Genomic DNA, 24902 nt, shown 5'->3' with positions numbered 1-24902 from the left:
AATTAGAATCCATTAAAAGTAACTAAATAAGGGAGGTAGTTCCCACAAAGAAGGGACTTAAGGAAGCTTGATATGGCTTTTACCTCCTTCCTAAAAGGCTCTGCTCTTCTTTGGGGTATGGGGTGCCTCTCTGGAATTTTTCAGGACTTTAGGCCTGCAGAGGCCTGATTCTCTGCAAGCAAAGTTCAAGGTGAGCTTACACACTTACCGTGTGAATGTCGACAACACAGTTCAATAACCTGGATTCCCAAAGAGCAATGTTTTCCCTCGCTTTTTGAAGTTTACATGGTATGACTGGGGTCAAAACTCTCCAGAAAGTGGCTTTGGCCATCAGGTACCCAATGTTCACGTGTGCACTAACACCAGCAAGGGCCATAAACCACAAACGCCAATGCCATAATAAACGTCTATTTTGGACAAAGAACGCAGTCAAGAAGTTGGTGAGCAAATTCAGAGTTCTTTTCAGATAACTCAGGTTAAAGAATGGATAACCTGAGTGGGTTTCTGCCATTCAGTAGGATGGCATTCTCCAATCACTATGCTAACCCTTGGCTGATGACCAGAGTCATCTGGGCACTTGAAAACAGCACTCCTTCCAAGACCCCAACCTCCATCATCTGAAACAGATTTCCCAGAGCTGGGGGCCAGGCATTATTCCAGCAGCAGCCCCAGACTTCTTTAAGGAGCAATCGGATGACTGGATGACTGGTTAACAAATGCCCCAGAGGATCTTACCAGTGCTAGATGTGGATCCCCGCTGGGAGAAACACTGATCTTACCGACTAGGGAATAACTTACTTGCTGCTGGCAGACTCAGTCAACTGCACAAGCTTGAAGATTCCTGGTTTTGTCTGGACTGCACATGGGGCCTGGAGGCTTCTTCCCAACACCCTATCCTCCTCTCCCTCTATAAAAAGCTCAAGACATCAACGGTTCTTTTTTTTTCTTTTTTTCCCTTTAGGCTACTGTAAAAGTAATATAACCACATTAAAGAGAAAATAAAGGGAATCATCCCCAATCAAAAAGGCTTACTATAACCACTATTAACACTCAAAAATACGTAACTGACTTACTTAATACCTTAACTCTACAAAGTGGTGCACCTGTGATGCGTCATGCACTTGGCTAGGGGCTAAAAACACACAGAAGGAGAGCAAAGTCTGTGGGAAAGGAGAATCTAAACAGTTTTTTCTAAAAAAACAAAATTATGTCATAGTATAAACAATTTTTCTGCTTTATAAAATTAGACTGAAATAATAAAGTTTTCCATGTGCCACATAGTCCTTATAACTATTATTTTAATGGTTACAAATATATTTATTGCCATATTGCAGGCATTTACTTGGGGGAGGAGGCTATATTATAAATAACCCACTTTGTGTACACAATTTTCCAAATGTGCATCTAGCTTACTACACAGGAATTTTATCTTGGAGAATACTTTCTTAGGAAAATTGTGGCATCAAACATTTTTTTAGGGCTCGAAGCTTTCTATCAAAGAGGAGGTTTTCCACCTACATTTCTAAGTTTCACATTATAAAATCTACAAGTATTTACCACCTAATCTTATTTCATCCAGACAAATGAATACAGTTGACCATTGAACAACATGGGTTTGAACTGTATGGATTCACTTAAATGCTGATTTACAGTATAGTACTGTAAATGTATTTTCTCTTGTGATTTTCTTAACATTTTCTCTTCTCTAGCTTACTTTATTGTAAGAATACAGTATATAATACATATACAAAATATGCGTTAGTTGACTATTCTGTATTAATGGTAAGGTTTCCAGTCAATAGTAGGCTATTAGTAGTTAAGTTTGGGGGGAATCAAAGTTATATGCAGATTTTTGACGGGGCAGGGGGGCTACTCCCCAACCCCCCTGCGTTGTTCAAGGTCAACTGAACTAATCTAGATAAGAGATTTGTCCACATTAAGATAAATGGAATATACACATGGAAACCCAAAGTTCACTTCTTTATAAACCATTACCTCTCACTTTATTGCATGAAAGGAATTGAATCAGTTGATTTAATAATGTTTTTAGCCCCCATTTCATATATCTTTAAAAGCCTTCAAAGGAAAAAAAAAAAAAAAAACTGTAATGAATCTCTTCTTGGAAACTCCAAAGAACAGTCTTCAAGAATGTTGATTAGATAGAGTGAATTTTGACAACTGATGGCTTCCTGCAAATCTAAGATGAAAATAATGATTTCTACAGTATTTACAAAATGGTTTCTTCTTTTTCTAATCAAGAAAAAAAAAAAAGCCTTTTAACCAGAATCCCTTCCCTTTTTCCCCGTGCCCACCAGTCCTCCCTCCCTGTCGTATACACTTACGTTCTACCACCACATTCCTACCAAAGCCCTATCACTCTACCTCCTCCTGTAAAGTGTGAAGCTTTTTCAGTTTGTCTTTGGGTCTGTGTGTATGTGTGCTTATGCACATCAGGCTAATTTATGCTGCAGAACCACAAAGTTCAAAAAGTAGAGAGTATCAGAGCTGGAAAAAATCACAGTAGCTAGAGGTGTCTGCCAAAGACGTACCATGTAAATTTGATTAGGGGGAAAAGAAAAATAGCCTACATATAAATCTGACTTTTAGCAAACCTTAGGATACCTTTCCACATGCTTTAAGCAACACTAGGCTGCAGTGTCCCTTAGCTATTTTATTTTTTGATGAAATGTTTTTAAGTGCCTTGTGCACTTCCTAGAGGGAAGAATAAGCCAATTTGCCAAACTGAGCACAGACAAGATTTTCCATCTTGTCTTGAAAAGCATGCCCTGCAAAAAAGAAAAAAAACATACACACATGTGTTTATAATTTGAGGTACAGATCAAGGCAGACCAGGAGGACTTAAGACTCTGGCCTGGTGGACGGCACATCTTCAAAGGGGAAAGTGTGTGTGTGTGTGTGTGTGTGTGTGTGTGTGTGTGTGTGTGTGTATTTTTAAAATTCCTATAGCATTAAAAATACTCTCTGGCTGCACTTTACCAAAAGTTTCTGAACCGGCTTGGGCTGGCAGTCTGGTGAAGTTGTTATACAGTCTTTATTTTTCCTGTTCTGTCTGGGAGGATACTGGCACCCCAGGTCAGGGCCTCATGCCAACAAAGAGGTCTGTTAATGTGTGACAGGAGCCCAGCACACCATAGTTTCTGACCACTAGGATTATCACCAAAAGGGCAAAACTGCATGTCACTTTCTCTCAGCAATAACATTTTAAAATGGGATATTTTAAGTTGCTGCATGATTCCAGTATATGTGTGCTGAGAGACGGGAAAACCTTGCCACTGTCACACTTGTAGAGGCAGAAATGTCCCTCACGTGGAACTTGAGTGTGCCCGCTCGTCACAAACTCCCTGTTAATGATCTGATGGAGAAAGAGCCGGGTCACGAGCACATGCCTGGACTGCTGTCTGGGGTCCACCAACTTATATTTGCAACATGTAAGCCAAAGTCCCAAACGATACAAGTTATGGGCACCGTGGCTGGGTTTTCCCGAGGGAGGAGAAGATGGCTTTCTAAGTGTGCCCACCACAAGCTCTTCCTCCCGAGTACACGGGGGCCAGAATAGTGAGGGAAAATCAAGCTACCAGCTAACAAGAACAGTTATAACAATATACTTCTTTTGGGGGCTTTCTATATGCCAAGTACCCACATACTCAAGACAACGTTGAGGAGATAGCCAGGGATGTTTGCTGTCATCATCACCACTTTACAAAAAACGAAAACGAGACTCAGAGAGGTTGATCACACACAAAAACCAGTAAATGTCTAAGCCAAAAGAAACTCAGCTCTGACTCCAAGTTCTTCCATGAACCACCAGACAAAAAGATCCCCTGTCTCCACCCTACCCCTCCCCTGCTGCCCTAACACCCTAACTATTTCCTTAGCAGGCCCCACTTTCCCCCAAGCCCACTGTCCTATATATTAGAATAGGGCCTGTGTAGAGTCCTTTAGTTTCTCCCGTTTGTTTCATTGCCCCCCCTTCAAAAAAAATCCAGTGGGTATTAATGGTGATTAATGAGACAACAACCCGCTTAAAAGATACAAGGTCCTACCCGGTTAGAAAAAAAATCAACTTTCACATGTACAGTCATTTTCCCCCTTCACTGTTACATAAAATTGAGGACTCTAAGCAAGTTGTCAGCCCCAAGCAATATGGCTTCCACCCAGAGATCATCTCTCCTCTTATCTCTCGGATGTTCTCCAAGGTCTTCCTTTCTTCTTCCATTCACTGGGCATCTCTGGAGACTGAGACACAAAGGTCACTAATCTGCTCAGACAGAATCAAGTAGGATAAAACCTGACAGAAAACCTGATTTGGCAAATACAAAAGCAAAAATTTCAGTTAAAAACTAGACCAAGCCAGAGATGTTATTTGAAATAAAATTTAAAAAAAAAATTTTTTTTTCATTTTTTCCCCTGCAGTCTATCTCATTTTACTTAGGCATTTGAAAAATTAGTGAGTTTAGATACACAACAAATCTGCCATCCTACATAGATGGCTTTTCACTGGATACTGATGCAGCCTGACAAAAGTTTACTCCATTTTTACAAGTCACTCACTTAAGGACACCTTTAAGAGATAGGTCTCTTCTCTGCCAATTAAAATATGATTTGACTTACAAGCTACATTTCAGGAATAGATCCACTGAAAAAAATAAGGTATTCACTGATAAGCTTCTTGCGGGGGTGGGGGGGGGGGGGCTGAAATATTTCCACCAGGGGGCGCTATACTCACTGAAAGTAATAAACACAGTGTTCCTCATTTAAAGCACTTTGCGCTCTAAGTCGCCCAAAATAAAATCTTTTTTTTTGAGAGCTTTCAGAATGAACAATGAAATTATCTTCAAATCTAACACTGAATAAAATATAAAACTTTTCAGGGCGCCTGGGGGGCTCAGTCGTTAAGCGTCTGCCCTCGGCTCTGGTCATGATCCCAGGGTCCTGGGATCAAGCCCCACATTGGGCTGCTGCTTGGAGGAAAGCCTGCTTCTCCCTCTCCCACTCCCCCTATTTGTGTTCCCTCTCTCGCTGTCTCTCTCTCTGTCAAATAAATAAATAAAATCTTAAAAAAAAAAGAAAATATAAAACTTTTCTTTCCACAAAGAATAATGTCAATAATAATAAAACAATTATAGCTTGTTATGTGCCAGGCACCAGATCTATGCTCTTTACATATATAAGCTCATATAATCTCTTCATACTATAATAATAATCTTCATTTTACATATAAGGAAACTAAGGCAAAATTAAGTAACTTAACAGGGTCATCAACGCTAGTAATGGGCAAAGCTAGGTTTCAAATTCTGACAGTCTGATTCCCAAATCCATGAACCTAACCTACAGTAAAACATAGAATCCAAAAAAAAAAGATTTGTTTCTGAATGTATTTAGCAATATCATAGATTATATCACAGCTCTAGAAACATACATAATTAGCTATTTAAAGGTACTAATTTTATCATCTTATAATAATAATATATGTTATAGTAATATTACATATATATTATATAGTATAATAATAATATTATTAACTGTATTTTGACATTTTCCCCTGTACCTAAACACCTCCCTGTAAAGGAGACATACCACTTAAGTTCACTTAGTGGTTAGTTATATTCTATTGAAAAGACGAAAATTCAGATTGAAGAAGTAGAAGGACCTGCTTTTTAGAGTTTTAAAAATTGATAATAAGAGTATAAACTACGGGTAGAGCTATATAGCCTGAAATAACATATTCTGAATAAATCACTCATTATTAGGACCACATTGTGACTTTCTAAATTAGCCCCAGTCTTTGGTGCTCACTTGGCATTGTTACGTGTCTATCCTTGGGACACATCTGTGATTCTCTATAGGCTAGGAACACTTTTTGTAATGGACAAATATTCAAATAGTGTTTGGAAAAAACCCGAAATGTGCCTTGAGAAATTGACTGCTCCGATTTATTAGAAATCTGGAAAGTATAACTCAGCAACAGGTAAACATGGTTCCAACATTCACATTACAAATTCTTTAGATACACTTTACCAATAATTGTGCTTTTGCAGGGAAGGGGGTGGCCCTCGTGCACAGGCCGACTCACATGTGCCTTTAGTGTTAAGTTTCAAGCATTCAAGTTCCTTTTAATTTAATTAGTCCACTCTGTACTTGCTGCACAACTTTTAAAAATGAAGGCAAGTACAGCATGAACAAGGATATTCATTCCAGTATTGTGTATACTAGCAACACACTAGTAACAACCTAAATACCCATCAGATGGGGGTTGCCAGTTAAATACACTAATCATGGCATATCACTACGTTGAGACGATTAGGAAATCTTTTACAAGAATAAGGCAGCTCTGTATGTACAGATACCAAAGCCGAAGAGGAGAGGTGCAGAACAGTAGGTCGAGGATGCTAGCATTCATGGAAAAGAAACGCACCCCCCGACCAGAGCACTAGAGAACTCCAGGAAAGGGGATCCGAGAAAAACTTACTTTTTGAACAATGCTTTGAAAAAGTGTTTGCATTTTTTTTAACAAAGTCCATGAAGACTTTTTTCCAATTATAATGGATTATAAAATGAAAGTTAATACTTTAATAATCAGTCTTTAGAATTTTTAATGAAAATTAAATGGCTAAAAGAAACCTTGAAACTCATCTAATGCTACCTAATTTGTGGTTTCTTTACTAAGCTTGCAACTGCTTTCTATTTGAGCTCTTATATATTTGGGACAAATGAGTCATGGGAAGTTTCGGTTTACCACTGCTGGTAGAAGCATTGGTACTATTTTCCTTGATCTGCCTGTTAGATATGGGACACAACAGAAGTTATTCCAAGTTGTTTGCTTCTGGATATATTTTACATCTGCAAGCTTTAAAATGGTAGATCCAGACTTCCTGGAAGAACAGACGATATATTTACTTGAAGCTGACTCGGGTTTACTTGAGTTCATACTCACTTTGGCTAAGTCACAGAGTGAGGGAAGGTGTCTGGGAATAATGCTTCCATTTTTATCCTGTTCATTCCTGAAAATCCAACAGGAGATTCTTTTCACTCTAAAAGTAACTATTCTGTGTATAAAGCAGTATCTGGATATCTGATCTTAAATGGAAATGTTATCTGAAAACGGCACCGTCTTTTGTAAAACTTTAAAAGTACCCTTTATTCTTAGCCTTTGGAAGGGGAGTCCAGGGGGAATGACTACAATAGAAGCTGATTACTTACATTGCTGCAGTGTATTAATTCACACTGGATCATCTCTAGTGGGCAGAATTTCAGTTCTTCTTTAGTAAAGGCAATTAGCAGAAAATAATCTTTTCTCAATTCTAAAATCACACTTAAACATTCTAAATGAGGTGAAGAGTAAGCTGCATTGTCCTGGAGCAGGTATCTCAAGAAGCCCCCTGCAGATCAGGTAAAGGCTGAATGCCTTCTAAACCACAGCAGCCTCAGTTCAAACTCCAAACTCTGCTATCCACAAGCTGTATGACCTTGAGAAAGCTTCCTCATCCGTAAAATGGGAATGCTATCACACTTCTTGTAGGGTTGTTGTGAGTTGAATGAGATAAGGCATGAAAGCACTTAGCCTGGTGTCAATCACACATTATGCAAAATAATAATAATAAAAGAAGGAAAGAAAGGGATTTGAGATCAGAACTGCACCTTTGGCAGTCTTCAGGAACCCAATTCACAGAATGAGGTGTGTACTTGCCTTAGCCTGGACGAAGAGAGGAGACCCCAACTGAGGCAACTGAAGGAGATGCTGGAACCACAGTGTGAACCTAGGTGGCAATATTGTGAACCTAAGTAGCAATAATGTGAAGTGATAGCAAGGACGCCATGAAAAAAGGCAAAGGTGGCAGAAGGGTAATGCACCCCAAGAACTCAAGAACTATCTGGGTGCACAGGTCGACACCGAGACAACCAGAGCTGCTTCTGAGCTCCAGAGCCTCTGGGTTAAACACGTGTTCATTCAGCTCCAAGTGGATGCTTTCAGCTTACCGAGATTCGGCTGAGACACGGCCATGGACCTCTGGGGCGCTGGGGTGGAAGTGGCCGCAGGGTGGAGGTTCATAGGATTCAGAGGCTGGTTCATCGCCTTCCTAGGGTCTTGCCATGTGGTGATTTTTTCTATGTGACTAAAAGAAGGAAAACAATTATCTTTTTAATTGTCAGCATGATTATCTTTATCACCATCACCAATAACAGTTAAACGACGCTGACGCTGGCTCTTCTTCCCGTAGGATCTGCTTATACGTGGCTGACACACGGTTTTTATCCAAGGTCACCCTTGCCCACATACCCCTCCATCCAAGGGCCCCAGCAGGGACTCTCTGAATACAAGCACATGACTTAGATGTTCCAGCCACCCCTAGATGCAAAAACCCCTCTTAAAGGTTTTCTGCCCCACCAGTGTATCTCCTCCCAGCCAAGGAGCCTTGACTCCCCAGCTCCTCAGATGCTTCCCTGCCATTCAATCACTGGGATGCCATGGTGGGAACTCCTCTCCCAAAGCAGGACCCTGCTCTCCTGCCCTGCCAACCCTCCTACGCTCCCCGGATCATATAACTGACCTAACGAGGACACCTCTGCCGGTCTCAGCCAAAGACAGGGCTCTTGAAACCAACCTCGTAAACATGACATGACTGAGCTCTTACTAAGAGCAAGGAAGGCACTGTGAGGTCCACACAGGTAATACGTAAAACCCTCAAGAAGCTTATGTTCGACTCAGCAAGGTTAACAACTGTGTAGCTAGAGTATACAGAGTAGCAGGAATTAAGTGTAGGAAGATAGATTACGGAGAAACCCAAATGTCAAGGCATGAAGGTTTCTGAGGGCAAAGACACGATTAGACTTTTGGTCATACACAACTTCCAGTATTTGTTATTGTGACTTAATCTCGGAGAAACTGGCCCAACATAGCTTCTGTCCGGAGTTTCCATATGTCCTTAGAAAGATAGACAGGACCTCCAGCTTTGTCTGCCTCCTCCCAAACCACATCATAAGTCATTCCTGGTGCTTTATGTACCCCATGCCATAAACTCTTTTCTGAAATTTTATTATATTTTTCTTTTAAAGATGAGCATAATCATCTGGTGCCCTAACTTTGTTTTACGAACTGTATCGGAGTTCTCTCTATAGTTATTAAAGACAACAAACTCTGATAGCAGAAACTAAATGTCAGCCTTTTGTTCTAAGCCTTACAACTAGGTTTGCCTCTCCCAAAGTAACTGTCGCTGTCAACCCCCACACACTACAGACCCTTCTAGATCCATATGAAAAGGAGCATGATTGTTCTTTCAGTTAAACACACCTTAATTTTGAATAACAATGGCTCCCTTTGAATCTTTAGCATAGCAAACCACTATTACTATCTTTTAATTTAATCATCTCCCTCGCAGGAGTTGTATTTTTCTTTTCTTTTGCATCATTTCCTCGCATTTGAATGCTGCCGCTGCTAAACTTCTTCGGATTTCTTTATCCTAGACAGCAAGTTATTGCACGGGGAACTCATCCATGGCCTTGAGTGAAAACCTGGATGTTTTCCCCAGAAGGCCTTTAAATGAGTGTGATTTAAAAAAAAAAAAAAAAAAAGTCAGGCTTGGTAAAGCAAGCGTAATTAAGTTTAACTGTTGCGTTTCCATAGTGTAAGAGCTATCGAGTCTTCAAAACATAATCCAAAATGAACGGGGAAGAATAGAAATGTTAAAACCAAGACTGTCCTGTTCAGAAAAACACAAATAGGGGGGAAAGACTGAACTAGAGAGATGACAATCACTTACTTAAGCACAAAAAGTTGAAAAAGAAAGGAACAATGGTCTTAGTTACACCTTCAGTTTAATGATTATAATTCTGCTGAAAGCTTTCATAAAATCCTTTTGTCAACTTCTGGTCGAGTGGAAACTCATCACCAGCCTCAGGGGATTTGTCATCGTCCTTCAGAGTCAGGAACCAATTGATGAGGATGTCAGAGTTAAGTAAACTCCCTTTAGCAAAGTAATTAGAGCTAAGAAACCCTTTGACTAACATTCCTTCAGGACCTACATTATTAAAACATGTTTGTCCTAGGTAGGTCTGTCGTACATACTTTTCACATGGTACCGGAAGGAAAGGAATCCTTCTCTCTTTCACGAGTCCTTTCTTAGACCCTCTGATACCACGGATCTCGATGCTTCGCCAGAAGCAGCGAGATCACAGCCGCAGTGAGGGAGAGTGATGCACGTCTGCTGGGGTCCGGCACACAGCTACTGTCAGCGGTAGGAATGACATAGGAGCCAGGGCGATCCGTTCCCAAATGCTGGTCCCCACTCTCCTCTCTCATTCTGAACCAGTGGGCTGTGGCCCCCTGAATCTAGGGAGAGCAGAGAGGCCCGCACCCCAAGTGGTAAGTGAGCCCACCTTGCCTAAGGACGTCACCACAGCTGGCTAGCCTCCATCCTCGGGAACAGAGTGCTAGGGCGTTCTGGGAGGACCCTCTGGCCCCATCTCAGAGAGGTCTGGCCCCAAAGAGGTACAACTCAGCCGTGGCTTCCAAGTCCTAGAACTCCCCCAGGACCGTGGGAGCCTCCTCGGCCCACCCTTCAAAGCCTTTGCCCAGCCAACGCTTTGAAAGGAGTTTTGTTCCCAGCAGATTTGTTAATTAAAAGTGTCACTCACGGTATTCCCCAAAGACTAGAGTACAAGAGGGAGTCTTAAGTGAGCAGTTCTCATTGCTCAGAAACAACTCTGAGCAGAAAGCCACTGGAATTCCCAGCCTCTGCACACCCACCCGTCGACCAGACAAGCAGCTTTGCTCTAATGCTCGCTCTCAGGATGTCCAGGGTGGCTCCCAGTCTGAATGCCAAAAGCAAGGGCATTGCTCACAAGAACTTGATACATTGCTCATGATTGGATTTGAAAGCTACGTTCTGCTATTGTTCAAACCATTTTGCTGCCGTCTCCCCGTTCCCGAAGGCAGGCTGAACCTCTGGCTCTTTCACACTGCTGCCTCATCTCCGCTCCCTCTGAGTTACTGACTCATTTCCTTTCTCGGATTTCTCAGTGTAACCTTACTGTCTGCCAGGACCCGCAGTTGAGCTGGATGAATCCGCACTGCCCTGCTGCTCCCACCTCTTCCCTGATTTCACTCCCTTGCTGCCGAGTCTTACCTCAAACCCAATGTCTCTGCTGTTTCTAAAAGTCTCCTCTCTCCTGAAAATTTGTGTGTGTGTGTGTGTGTGTGTGTGTTCAATCTGCCTACGTATGTGTGTTCGATGAATACATATGCTGTACCATTCTCATATTAGAAAATGGAACAAAAAAGGAAAGAAGATATCAAACTATTGACGGTGATACGTGAAAATAATAGGCCCACTGGTGCTGCTTCTTTTATCAAAACTCTCTTGTACTTCCCAGGTTTTTAACAGTGACTGTGTGTTGTTTTCATAAGCAGTAAAAACAAAAATACTCAGGAAGATACAATATGACAAAAAGGAAAACGATGCATGGTCATGCAGGTCATAGGGTACTAAAATGTGATTGAAGATAAACTGCAGATTGGGCTTGTCACTATCGTGGGGCAAAGAAAGAACTAAGGAAATGGAATCAATCACCTGGCCCCATGTTGTTTATAAGGAAAAATACCAGTTCCGAAGGAAGAGGAAAACTCTTCCTGACACCTCTTTCCTGGGCTAAAAAGGCCTCTTTCCTGGGCTAAAAATAAAAATTTTTTTAAAAAAAAGCTTGTAAGGGTTTCACAGGGAGACCCTGGGTGCCTACAACAAAAATAATGGGAATGGTCTTCTCTTTCTTTGGCGGCCCCTTTGACCACCATTTCCCAGACTGCCTCATTCCACAGCTGCAGAAAGAACAAACCAACTCCTCACCTCCAGCCACATCAGGAGCCTCTGCTCAGAGAAGTGTCCAGGTCGGAAAAGAGCTTCAGCTGTTTAGGAACTGTAGCTTTCGCTCAGGGGCAAGAAAGGTCGACACTTCTCTAAGATGTCTGGCTGTAAAACTGTTGTGTGAAATAATTTTTCCTTCTTGAATTAATATGTTCTTCAATAGAGACACTGATTTAGAAAGCCATTTTATTTACTAGGGAAATTCTGTGAGGTTGAAAAGTCGTTGAAATGAGTGGAAGAGGCGGCGGCCTCGCCACCCTCCTGGTCTCTCGCCACCCTCCCGTTCTCCCGCCCCTCTCCATCTGGTCCCGCCCATCAGCCTCCAGGGGATCATTAACTTAGTTCCTATTTCCTCCCCTCCAGCCTCCTGCGTGACCTTTCACCTTGAAGCACGCGCACAAGGGCCTCCAGGCGTCCCCTCCTCCAGTCTTCCTGGTTTTCCTCCAACCTTCGTCCCTTCCCCCACCCCTCCTGACAATCCGCTTCTCCATCCCACCTCTAGACTCCTATCCCAAGGACAGCTGGGATCCAAGTCACCCCTGGGTCCTTGGTCTGCCCATGAAATAAAAGTACTACTCACATCGGCATCTTCCAGACACACAACCTACTGGTGAGACACTGCGTGTTCTGGAAAGTTCAAAGTCTTGCGTCACACATACCTGAGGGGTTTTTTGTTGTTTTTTTTTTTAAAGATCGTTATTTATTTGACAGACAGAGCAAGTATGAGCAGGGGGAGTGGCAGAAGGAGAGGGAGAAGCAGGCTCCCCACTGAGCAGGGCACCTGACACGGGGCTTGATCCCAGGACCCTGAGATCATGACCTGAGCCGAAGGCAAATGCTTAGCCAACTGAGCCACCCAGGTGCCCACACATGTCTGAGTTTTAATGTTACCTCTGATCCTATGTGACCTTGTTGGACAAGACACTTCACCCATCCTGGTCTCAGCACCCAGATCCACGAGATAGGAGTAAAAGAAGCTAACAAACGCACCGGTTTCTTGTTGGAAGAGTAAAATAGGTCTGTTCAGGGAAAATAATGACAGCCAAAGTCACCTGCAGATTTCATGACAGTTCACAGGGCTTCCCAAGCTCACCTCCCCAGCAGTGAATGTATGCAAGGCCGCCACAAGCCCAAGGGTGACAACGTGGGTTCAAGTTTACTCACCAGCATGAACTGTACGCCTATTGTGCACAATGCGCTAGGTAGGTATAAAAATAAAAAGCATTTTGTAAATATAAAACCCTGACTAGCAGCAGAACCATTAAAAGCAGAGATAAAATCTTATCTGTAAAAATAGAACCCACCGGCTTCTTACAGCCCAGGAAAAGGCCTGGTGTTTTTGAATGAATTTATCCTCCAGCCCATGACCTATTACACTAACTTTATGGAAGGAAGCCACACAACAAAGACTTTCTGAAATAGAGAAGGTCTATGTAATACATTTTGTATTGCTGGAAGCATACAAAGATATAAAAATAGAAATGATTCTGAGTGCTTGATTTTGAAAAAATTTATAAGAGTTCTTAGCAACATAAGCGGCTCGCCTATTTCTATGGGCAAAGATTTCATCTTTCAATGTAAGTGTTTTGCCTTTTTACTCCCCCTCTTCTCCACCCTCACTGCTTTAATATATTCGAGTTTCACATTAGCGTCAGACATTACTCAGGGCTCCCCGCCAGCAACAGAGCTGTTAGGACGGGACTTAGAAGTAGCCTCCAACGGGCCTCTTCTTTTCCACCACAAACTAGCTAGGCAGTTAAAGAGAACCACACCAATGAAATGGGAATTTAAAGGCAGCCTGGGGTTATAAAACCAAGGCCGACTGATTCAAAACTTAATTCACATTCAATGCCACTTGGTTACAGTCCCCTGAGAATCCCAGGCTCTCTTCAAGTTCTCCCTTCACTCCCTCTTTTTGGGGGGGTGCTAATATTTCTCTTCCAATGGAACGTAAGCTCTTTCAATGACAGGAATGACCCTATGGGGCATAGCAAAGTGCTCCGTACATAGTAAGCATTTGCAAAACAATACCCTTGCAACCCCCATAATATTCACAAACCCAATTTGGGCATAAGTAAACTGTCTTTTTTTATTTTATTTTTTTAAGATTTTTATTTATTTGACAGAGAGAGCACACAAGCAGGGAAAGTGGCAGGCAGAGGGAGAGGCTGAGCAGGGAACCCGATGCAGGACTTGATCCCAGGACCCCGGGATCATGACCTGAGCCGAAGGCAGACGCTTAACCAAAACACTAAAATGTTTTCTGATTTACCAGACCAATTCACCACCCTCTTAATGTGATCACAAATGTACATACACTGAAGATTATTTGCTTAAAAAGTGCTAAACGAACTTTGCAACTTGCTTGTGGTGAACCAGGCAAATTAAACCCATCAGTGTTAAAAATGGAAATTGAAACAGATTTGCGTGAGGCTGATAATTTCCCAGAGGGGGCTTGCCAAGTGAGTTTGATCCATTGTCAGCAGACAACAAACTCTATGCCAGTATTTAATCCTGTGCCAGATGGCAAGAAGACTTGTCCGAGACTCACGTTAAAGTTCTGAAAATATTCCCCAGTTAAAATTAAAAATACAAAGAGGCAAAACACTGGTTTACTTTTTTGTTGTATTTCGGGAATAAATGCTGCCTGTGTCTCAATTACATTAAACAGTTTAACATTAAAGTGTGTTCTTATTTAAATTTTAAGACCTAGGAAATGATACATCATATCTTATTCATATCTTGCATTTCTTTGATTGGCGCCTTTTGTTTTTTTTTGTTTGTTTGTTTGTTTGTTTTTGCCAGTGGTACTTAGCTCTTCCGACAGACACCAGAGGTGGATCTTAACCACAAGAACAAATACAGCTGGGGGTGCACACTAACTAATTCTCCCAGGCCCAGATGTACACTCTCTCCAAGTTACTTCCTCTGCTGTCCCCTAAAACGAGAACATGGCAGAAACTGACCACATGTGAGCCCCTGAGCCCCATTGCAGGGTGAGCCTCATAGCAAGGGGAGCTGCCATGGCTGTGACAGCTCACAGCCCACTTCTCAACTGGCAACTCAATCTGATTAGTAGCCATCCAGTAAGCTGTTCCCCGATGCTTAACCCTATCAGTCCAGTTGGATAATGGGGAGGAGGCTTCTGAACTACAATACACTGACAATCGGAAATAAAGTGCTGGCATTTCACCTCGCTGAACAGATGTTTTATTTCATTTCCAAAGCCACCCAACTCCTTCCCAGGTTTTCATCCTTCCTACTGTCACCCTAATCGGTGATTCTTTGCCTTTACAAAGCAGCTTTCATAACACTGTAGTTGGTTACAATTCTTTTTCTGTTCTGCCCAAATCCTGAACAGTACCAACTCTTGCTGGTCCAACGCATTAGAATAAAAGATACAAAGAGGTAAAAAGTTAGGCTGCAAAGGTGCATCGCTGACATATCCATTAGCAAAGCCTCTGTATCATTCACAGATTAAATCCCAAAGCCATAGAGACGCCCTCATGCCATACAATAAAGGTGACTGTTCACATAATGGAAGTGTGCCTCATGAGAAAGCTCATCCTTCTTTGAAACCACAGGAAATTTATAGTTGAAAGGTTCTGGTCAGATTTTCACTTAGGCAGCTCATCAAACATCGCTGCAGTCTATGACACAGGCATAATAACTCATATATAAATAGGGGATTTTTTAGGATCCTCTAATAAAAGATGATACGAGACCAGAAGCATTATTTTGGTGCATGTTTCCGGTCTCCACCATTCACTTGCCAATTCAAAAACATTTCTGAGTCCTCTGGAATTCTGAATGAATGGCAGGGATTGTATTTTTAACTACCAGGCTCTAATCCTCGACTTCCAACACAGCCATGCCAAGAAGCCTCCCCTTGTTTAAATTAGCAGCCGTGGTGGCCACGGCAGCGCGCAAGGTCCACTAGCACTTCCGTTGCAGCCAGCTGTGGCCATCTATCTCCTCAAATCCTCTTCACCGAGCGAGCACTGCGCGCCTTTTCTGCAGACTCAGTCCCAAACCCGCTCCGTCGGGGCAGAAGCCGAGTCAAGGAGCGCTGCCGTCAGCCCCAACGCACAGTGTGCGCCCACTTGAGGCTGTCACATCCACAGTTCCTACAGGGGCTTACGTTCCTACAGAGCACTGCTGCCAGGATGCGGAGGAAGGGGACAGGATGTATGTGCCCCTCCCAGAGAAAACCATTTTGGGAAGCCAGTGACTCAGCAACACAGGCCCAGGGTGTGACACAGCCACCTCACCTCAGACGGTGAGCCACTGTGTCAGAGGTACCCCGATATCGCCCAACACATGCAAACCTGCCTTCACCTCTGCAAAGTGAACCAAACTCTTCCTTTTTTTTTTTTTTTAAGATTAATCTTTATTTATTTGTCAGAGAGAGAGGGAGAGAGTAAGAGCACGAGCAGAAGCACAGGCAGAGGGAGAAGCAGGCTCCCCGCTGAGCAAGGAGCCCGATGCGGGGCTCGATCCCAGAATCATGACCTGAGCCGAAGGCAGACGCTTAATGACTGAGCCACCCAGGCGCCCCAGGATCAATACTGCTCTTAAAAGATTTATAAATCATGCTAAATTTCTCATGTGGAAACCAAACGACTATGTAAGAGTTTACTTCGCTATGTTTTATTTCCAGATACCAAGTGTATTTTCCCACTTTCCCCCTTTTCACAAACAAAAACGGGGTGGGAATGAGAAGTGGAGAAAGGACGAAGTTCTTTAGGAATGGTGACTTCTAGAATTATCAATAGGCAGTGGAATGCGTTCATCCATTTATTCATTCGACAAGCGTTTACAACGGGGACTTCCATGGGGACTCAGTTCCCAGAAACAGTTTTGGAAAATGTGGAAATGTGGGGTGTGGTGAAAGGAACAACTGAAAATCCTTTAAATGGCACATGATGTGCAGTCTAACTAGGCTTTGTGTACTTTCAGGAAAAGTCCAAGACAGCCACTTCCTTCCAGGGTTAAGACATGGTACTGTTTCTACAGCCAAGCTCCAGATGAAGTGACGCTGTCCCCAAATACTTATGTTGGGATTTGCATGTAGTGTCGAACTCGTGCCACTTAAACAGGCATACAGCCGTAAGTGCCTTGTCGTCTTCCGCGCCAACATGGACCTATCAGCAGACGATCGTGGGCCCTAGGAGCTGGCAATCAAATTAGCGGGGAGGTAGTGGCCAAGAAATAAGGAATGGTGTGGAGGTTAACAGAGCACAAATCCTGTTTTTATTGTAATTATAAATGGTCCAGAGCCTGACATTCTGTCTTGATAGCTATGTGTTCGATACGCTCCCCATATCAGCTGCGTGTGACATCTGGGGAGCAGCTTTAATCTCGCAATCATTTTTTAAAAGAAGTTTGTTTTTAAGCCACTGAGTTACTTTAGAACACTAAAATACTTTGAAAATTGTTTTTCCAGGCTCTCCGTGCCCAGCACATGTTTCAACGTGTTGTTTTTCCAGTTGTTCTTCCAGTGTCTTAGATGATGGACCGCTTGCCTGCTCCGAAGCCACTCTGGACAGAAAACAGCTCAGCTGAACTGCAAATGCCCTCCTTTCTCTTCTTTCTAATGGGGACAACTGAATTAAATGTCCCTTGCCCAAAAGAAGAGGGCAAAGCCTCCTCAAAACCAAAAATTCTTCTGGATTCGTCTAGCTTCGCTTCTATTCAGGCGAAGAGATTCAATTCTTTTGTGTTGGTTTTGTTTTTCTAAGTTCTGAGAAGAGGATGAGCCACACTGGGCTCCGGGCATCAGAGCCACTGTGTGCACGTGCTTGGGAGACATGACGCAGCTGGCACAGGAGAAGAGACTGGCCGGACCCCACCCCCCAACCAGAGAAACACTGGAGTGTTTTTCAGAGCCAGCGTCCCATTTTTGCAAGAAATGATCTGGAGGATGGAAGACAAAAACTGAGGCATTAAAGGAGATTTAGTTAAGCTTCAGAGGCAGGAGGGGAGAGGACCACTGGAGACCTAGAAAATCACTGGGCAACACTACTTAGGTTTCGTGTTTTAAACCCCCCCGGGGGGGGCCTGCGTGGTTCAGTCGGTGAAAGCGTCTGCCTTCCGCTGAGGTCATGATACCAGGGTGCTGGGATCGAACCCTACATTGGGCTCCCTGCTCAGCGGGGAGTCTGCTTCTCCCTCACCCTCTGCCTGCCATTCTACCTACTTGTGCTCTCTCTCTCTCTCTCTCTCTGTCAAATAAATAAAAATTAAAAAAAAAATAAACTCAGCCCACATATCTTTTCACATGTATTTCTTGGCCTCTTTGGTTGAAAGTATCACCCAAATGAGGCAGAACATTCTATGGTATTCTTGAACTTTGCCTCTGCTATTAACCAGCTAAGGGAACACTGTACTTTCACCTAGCAGCTCCAGGCCTCAGTGTCCTCCACTGTAAAATGGGCATAAAAATATGCATTTTATGAGGTTGTTTTGAGTATTTCATCAAGTAACAAAAATAAAGCACCTGCACAGTGCCAGACAGAGATGGCACTATAAATATATACATATATTTTTAAGATTTATTTATTTGAAAGAGAGCGCACATGCACTCGAGGGGCAGAACATGGAGCAGAGCTCAATCCCACGACCCACGAGATCACGACTGGAGCCGAAACCAAGAGTCGGTCACTTAACCAACTGAGCCACCCAGGTGCCCCATGACACTATACGTATTAACTTCCCCTTTATCCCTTATGAAAACCTATCCCAATGGTTGAAAGGGATCCAAGGAATTCAAATGCACAAACATCAGCAAACACACTATGGTACAATGGACCCAAGAAAATGGGGGAAATAATAGTGAACATCAATTCACTCTAAAAACTATAGAGATACTTGATTTCACATACAGTGGTTAATAACTGATTTAGAGGAAAAAATATTCTCAAAAGACAAAAGAACTAGTTAACCCCCAGCCCTCGGGTGGTTCCTCCACCTTTGTTTTGGTTTGGTTTTTCTTGCTTTATTTGTTTGCTTTGCATTGTAATAATATCAACTCTCAGATCCAGTGTAAGAAAAAGCCAGAGCTAATAGGGCTGTGGTGTCTTTGTCAGGGAGGCACTTCCGGTGGTGATGAGCATCCCATGTCAGCACACAAGACTTTCTGCCCACGTTTAAAGTAGAAAGGGACCTTAGCTTGAAGTGAAAAGCAAGATAAGATTGAACACTAGAAAAATAATATCTGATGGCTTTCCATTTTCTCCTAACAGTAATGCTCAGGAAATTTTAGGCCAATTTAGTTTTGTAATCATTTACAAGGTGACAATCGTTCGCCCCCATGGTTCACCCCAAAATATAGGTACAGATCAGTTATAGAAATGCAAGAAGACCTGAAGCTTCTATGACTCCACAAATGGAAAAACAAATTTAGCCTAAAACATACTATAGTTTTATACAAAATATGTTTATGCAAACTCCAGACAGAGTTAACCTGGTACCCACAGGTGGAGGTTTAATAAAAAAATAGACTATTGCTTTAATTTTTACTTAACAAAGAACAGAAACATGTATCTGTTTCAATTTTTCATGACTTATTTCCCCATCCAAACCCCACTGTTCTTCACTAAAGTAGCTGGCATTATTTCTCATATAAAATAAACATCTGGGGCACATGGGTGGCTCAGTCGGTTAAGCAGCTGCCTTCGGCTCAGGTCATGATCCCAGGGTCCTGGGATCGAGCCCCGCATCGGGCTCCCTGCTCAGCGGGGAGTCTGCTTCTCCCTCTCCCACTCCCCCTGCTTGTGTTCCCTCTCTGCCTGCGTCTCTCTCTGTTAAATAAATAAAATCTTTAAAAAAAAAAAAAAAGATGGGAAAAAAGCTTTGATAACCAGTCTGAATAACCAAATCAAAAAACAAAGTGACACTAGATTTGGTAACATCTTAACAAAAGCAATAACAATTTGGCAATAATGGTGACCCTTAATATCCTCCCACTGAAGGAGAGAACTGACCCCACCCAAGAGGAGAAAACCAGAGGCAGATGAGTCCTGTATTTTCTGAGCTGCTGATGGCCACACCACAGCATGAATGAAATCAAACATTTATGTTTAAACATTGACTTGGGCAGCGCAGCTTTTTCACTACGCTTTTTACTTAAACTGGCCAGGAGATTTTTCAAACAGGGAGAGCCACCTTAGTTTGGTTAGTTTATTAATTCAACCTACAAATAAGTTAGAAGTTGAGGAAATACGTGTGAAAAACATTTAAGTTCTCAGGCAAATGCCCTTCCAATATTTGGAATAAATGTTCTATTTATACAGATAATACATTTTGAAGAAAAAATTGTAAATATACCAAAAATCTGCATATCGCCCTCTGCAGAATGTGTGATTTAAACAAAAGAAAAAACACAGCTTCAGGAAAATACCTTTTCTTTCTTTTTTAAGGATTTATTTATTTATCTTAGAAAGACAGACAGCACAAGCGGGAGGGACAGAAAGAGAGAGAGAATCTCAAGCAGACTCCATGCTGAGCATGGAGCCCGATGGGGGCTCGATCCCAGGACCCCAAGATCATGACCTGAGCCGGAACCAAGAGTTAGACGCTTAACTGACTGCGCCACTCAGGAGCCCCAGGAAAATACCTTTTAACACGTCCATAAAATGCTTACAAAAGAACCACAGCCTCACTAAAGGTCACCCTCGCATATTACTACACTTAAACTGGTACCATCTTTCTGGAGGGCAGTTGGTCAACATGTAACAAGATCCTTGAAAAAGCTTTGATAGGGCAACTCCACTTCCACAAAGTTTATACCAAGGAGACAATGTGACAGATAGGGCAGAGGTGGCTGCCTGCTTCTGAATATCTGCTTTCCCCTTCTTCCAGGTGCTGGGTATGAGACTAAGTTCTAGATAACAAACAGAAGTGCTATGTGGAATTCTGGGTAAGTTCTTCAAACGGAAGAGAGAGACTCTTCTGAGTCCCACCTTGCTCTTTCCTCCAGCTTGGAATGTGAACATGATGGCCAGAGCTATAGCAGCCCTTTTGAAACATGAGGAATGAAAGCCATACAGCAAGGACAAAAAAAGTAGAAAAATGATAAATGTATGTGAAGCCACCAAACCAGCACTTGACTGCCTTACCTCAGATTTCTTTAATGTTAGAGATAAATAAGCAATCTCCTTTCATGTCCCTGTTAATCACAAACATAACTCCAGATCAATACAAAAAGTATGCAAAATGTATGAGCAGAGATGCCCATTGTAGTTTTGTTTGTATCTTAAATGCAGTAAGTGGCTAAATAAATTATGGTTCAGTCAGATAACAGAACACCGAACAGACATCATAAATGACATAGATCTGTATTTGTTTAAATGGAAAGATGTTCACAATACATTGCTATGTGAACATGATCTCGTTTTGGTTAACATATGTACATAGGAATGAGGGGAAAGCAGGCTTTATTCAGATCTTTAGATTTCTTTGTATTTTCTACATTTTAGACAATAAGCATCATTTTCTTCAATCAGAAAAAGGGAACGAGAAAAGCTATCCTCCCCCCAAATGAATTCACCTCCTGCTTAAAAAATAATGTGGCATTCCACATTTGAACCTACAACTGCTAATTACAGCCTCTGAGAATAATTCCACAGCTAAGAGTGCAGGGTTGAAAATCTTGTCAGTCCCTTAACTGTGAGTTGGAAAAGGCACCATCGTAATACTCCCATGAGTGCTTAGCCTAAAGGCTCTGAACCAGAGAGTGGCCCAAGAGAGGGTGGAAGGCAGTAGAAGGAAGGGATAAAGAGAATCAACGAACATTCTATCATTAAGCAATATTTTAGGGCTGTCTCTGGCAGGTGTTTGAGCAAGGGGGAGAAGCTGAACGAGGTGACAACAGACGGGAGCAGCTCTCCCCTTGGGCAGATCAAGCGGGCCCTATCATCCCGAGCACCATCTACACTTCACAGGACGGCATCTTATATCCAGCACCTGTCCGCTTTGGAGACTCCCAGCTGCAGTGCTGTTACTGCTGTCATCTACCTAACCCAGAGGGGAGAGACATTTGTTATACCTAGAAAGATTAGGATGAAATCATCTTTGATTGTTCTTAGGAAAGAGAATGCATAACTCACATAACTGTGTTTGTTTTCTTCTTGTGATTCCTGAATTTTTCCTTTTTTTTTTTTTAAAGGAAGAAACCCTTGTGGCTGTATTTTTCATTTTTAAGCCCCATGTTGATTATATAGCCACTCCAAATAAGGGTTTAAATTTAGTTTAATGACCAACCACAAGCCTTCTTCTTCATCCCACTGCAAGGCACTTCCTGCCTTCAAACCCTTTACGCAATTGCCCATTGACTTGGAGAGGAACTCCGCAAGGCGCGAGCAGGATACACATCACAATATTGTCAGAGGAAATGCAATTTTCTTTGCAGGATACATTCAGATTCTTCCTTTCCACAAGGCTTCTTAAAATGCCACTGAAATTGATGGAGACTTTAAATATGCCTTCAACTCCTTAGGAGTTCCCCCTGTGGAATAATGGGTGTAGAAGGTCTGACAACACAGCAGAGAATTAAAAAACTACTCATGGAATAAACGACGAAAAAAAGAAAGGAATGGATGAATATATCTAACGGGCTTCCTTTAGCAAAGCATTTTACTTCTCAGTGTCTGTATCAAATGAATCTTATGCATATCTGATATATCTTTGTCCACAAAATATTCAAAAAGCTCATCCCAGGGCGCCTGGGTGGCTCAGTTGGTTAAGCGACTGCCTTCGGCTCAGGTCATGATCCTGGAGTCCCGGGATCGAGTCCCACATCGGGCTCCCTGCTCAGCGGGGAGTTTGCTTCTTCCTCTGACCCTCTTCCCTCTTGTGCTCTCTATCTCTCATTCTCTCTCTCTCAAATAAATAAATAAAATCTTAAAAAAAAAAAAGATACACTTTAAAAAAAAAAAAAAAAAAAAGCCCACCCCACAAAAATTTTTTTTTTTACACGCCCCCCCCCCCCGCCAGAAGGACATGAATGCTAGAGAGTGCTACAACATCTTCTAGAACAGATGAAAATGATTAGTTCATCACTATTCCATTCAGCAAACTGAGCCTCTATCAGGTGCCACCCGCCATGGGCCCTTGAAAGTACACCACCTCTGGCATATGTAACAGACACTCAATAAATGTGTGTGGAATGAATGAATGAACTGGTATTAATATTCATTAATACTGATAGTCATGAAAATAATTCATACTGGCCATACATCATAATATTCACAATAATGATGGCAATAATCATGTCCGATGGTAACAACTGACATTTATATAGCATTTACTAGCTTCAAAAATTATCTTATTTTGATCTTTGCATAACAGATTCATTCATCTCCACTTTTAAGATCCAGAAACTCAGTTGAGAGAAGTTACATGGCTTAACAGATTCCTTGAGGCTCTATAAGGCACACTAGAGAGTCCAATCTTGTTCTCATGGTTGGATCTGGGGCTTTTTCAACAACATGCCTTGTGAACCAAAAAGGCTGACGTGGATTAAGTCAGATCATTAGGAAGGAAGGAAAAGGGAGTAAGGACAGTCAGTGCTGCTGTGAGCTTGACTCTGTCCTGGAAGCACATCTCCTGCAGACTCAGTCCTTCGGAGGAAAGGGCCCCGCAAGATTGATTCCTCCCCCTCTTGCTTCAATAGCACACCACCATCCTCCTCGTCCCTCCTGAAGCCCTTGAGTCACGTACTGTCGTGTGCAAACTTGCCTGCCAAGCTGACCTTTTAACTGCATGGTTTTAATCAGGCCCTTCCTGTCAAGGAAAGGGATTCTCGTGACAGTAAAACAAATTAGCTCCATGTGATCCTGTAGTTGATGCTAGGGTGAAAGGAGAGGAAGAAATACAAATACTACTTTAAAAACATAAACCGGGGCACCTAGGTGGCTCAATCAGCGAAACGTCTGCCTGTGGCTCAGGTCATGATCCTGGAGTCCCAGAATCGAGCCCTGAGTGAGGCTCTCTGTTCAGCGGGGAGTCTGTTTCTCCCTCTGCCTGTTGCTGCCTCTGCTTGTGCACTCTCGCTCCCTCTCTCTCTCAAATACATGTTAAAAAAAAAAAATACAAGTAAAAACCTAAACCAAATACAAAGCAGAAGCCAAACTCTCTGCTATGACTTAAAAGGAAGAGGTAAATGGACCCTGAAGATAGATGTGGAGATGCAAAGGCAGCAACTGAATGCACCTGCCATGAGCACTGCTGGAAAGCTGAGCCAGAGGGGCGGGGGGATGGGGGACAGGGGCGGGGACGGGGGGGGGGCATGATTTTAAAGGCCCTCCCTCCTGTAAAGTCTGTTCCTTCAGAAACCAGTCTCTGGGGCGCCTGGGTGGCTCAGTCGTTAGGCGTCTGCCTTCAGCTCCGGTCGTGGTCCTGGGGTTCTGGGACGGAGCCCCGCATCGGGCTCCCCGCTCCGCGGGAGGCCTGCTTCTCCCTCTCCCACTCCCCCTGCTTGTGTTCCCTCTCTCGCTGTCTCTCTCTGTCAAATAAATAAATAAAATCTAAAACAACCATATTTAAAAAAAAAAAAAAAGAAACCAGTCTCTGACAATAACAGCTTCAATCTGACTCGTCCTTAGTTTTTATTAATGTTGATTACTAGGAAAAATATTTGAATAGGGTTGACGTTCCATAAAAGTGTTCATTCTACAATGTTAGGTTACTAGTCTTTATAATTGACTACGGCTATAATTCAACACATACAGTAATTTTATCAGAATTTCTCAGACGAAAGCTCACTTGCCAGGCTTATCTTAGCCTCCTTTTGTAGAAAGATGTTGAAAAAAAAAATGTTCAAAGGAACATTCTGGAGCAAATGAAGAAAATATAGTTCATTTAGATAGTCACAAAAAGTTAAGTTTTTGTCATTTTCTTCTTGATTACATTTCAGGCACTAAAAGGTCTCTATCCTTTCTGACATTATAATACAACAATTATTTTGACTAAAAGATGAAAGTGTGTGCTACATTGGGGTAGTGGATACTAAGTCACTGTGAG

The 24902-nt window shown here is 42.5% G+C and overlaps 1 protein-coding gene across 1 annotated transcript in view; it reads right to left on the bottom strand.

The window, feature by feature from the left end:
* The window catches only part of WWTR1 (WW domain containing transcription regulator 1), a 132865-nt gene that overhangs the window by 45775 nt on the left and 62188 nt on the right, over positions 1–24902 (bottom strand). Inside the window, exon 3 of the mRNA XM_025880680.2 lies at positions 7999–8135. Within this exon, the coding sequence (XP_025736465.1) occupies positions 7999–8135 (137 nt within the window). The remainder of the gene's footprint in view (positions 1–7998; positions 8136–24902) is intronic.

The sequence above is a fragment of the Callorhinus ursinus genome, unplaced genomic scaffold (genome assembly GCF_003265705.2).
Source record: "Callorhinus ursinus isolate GAN/ISIS: 27379988/994484 unplaced genomic scaffold, GSC_fseal_2.0 scaffold1, whole genome shotgun sequence".
NCBI lineage: Eukaryota > Metazoa > Chordata > Mammalia > Carnivora > Otariidae > Callorhinus > Callorhinus ursinus.
This window is presented reverse-complemented; position numbering and strand designations above follow the sequence as displayed.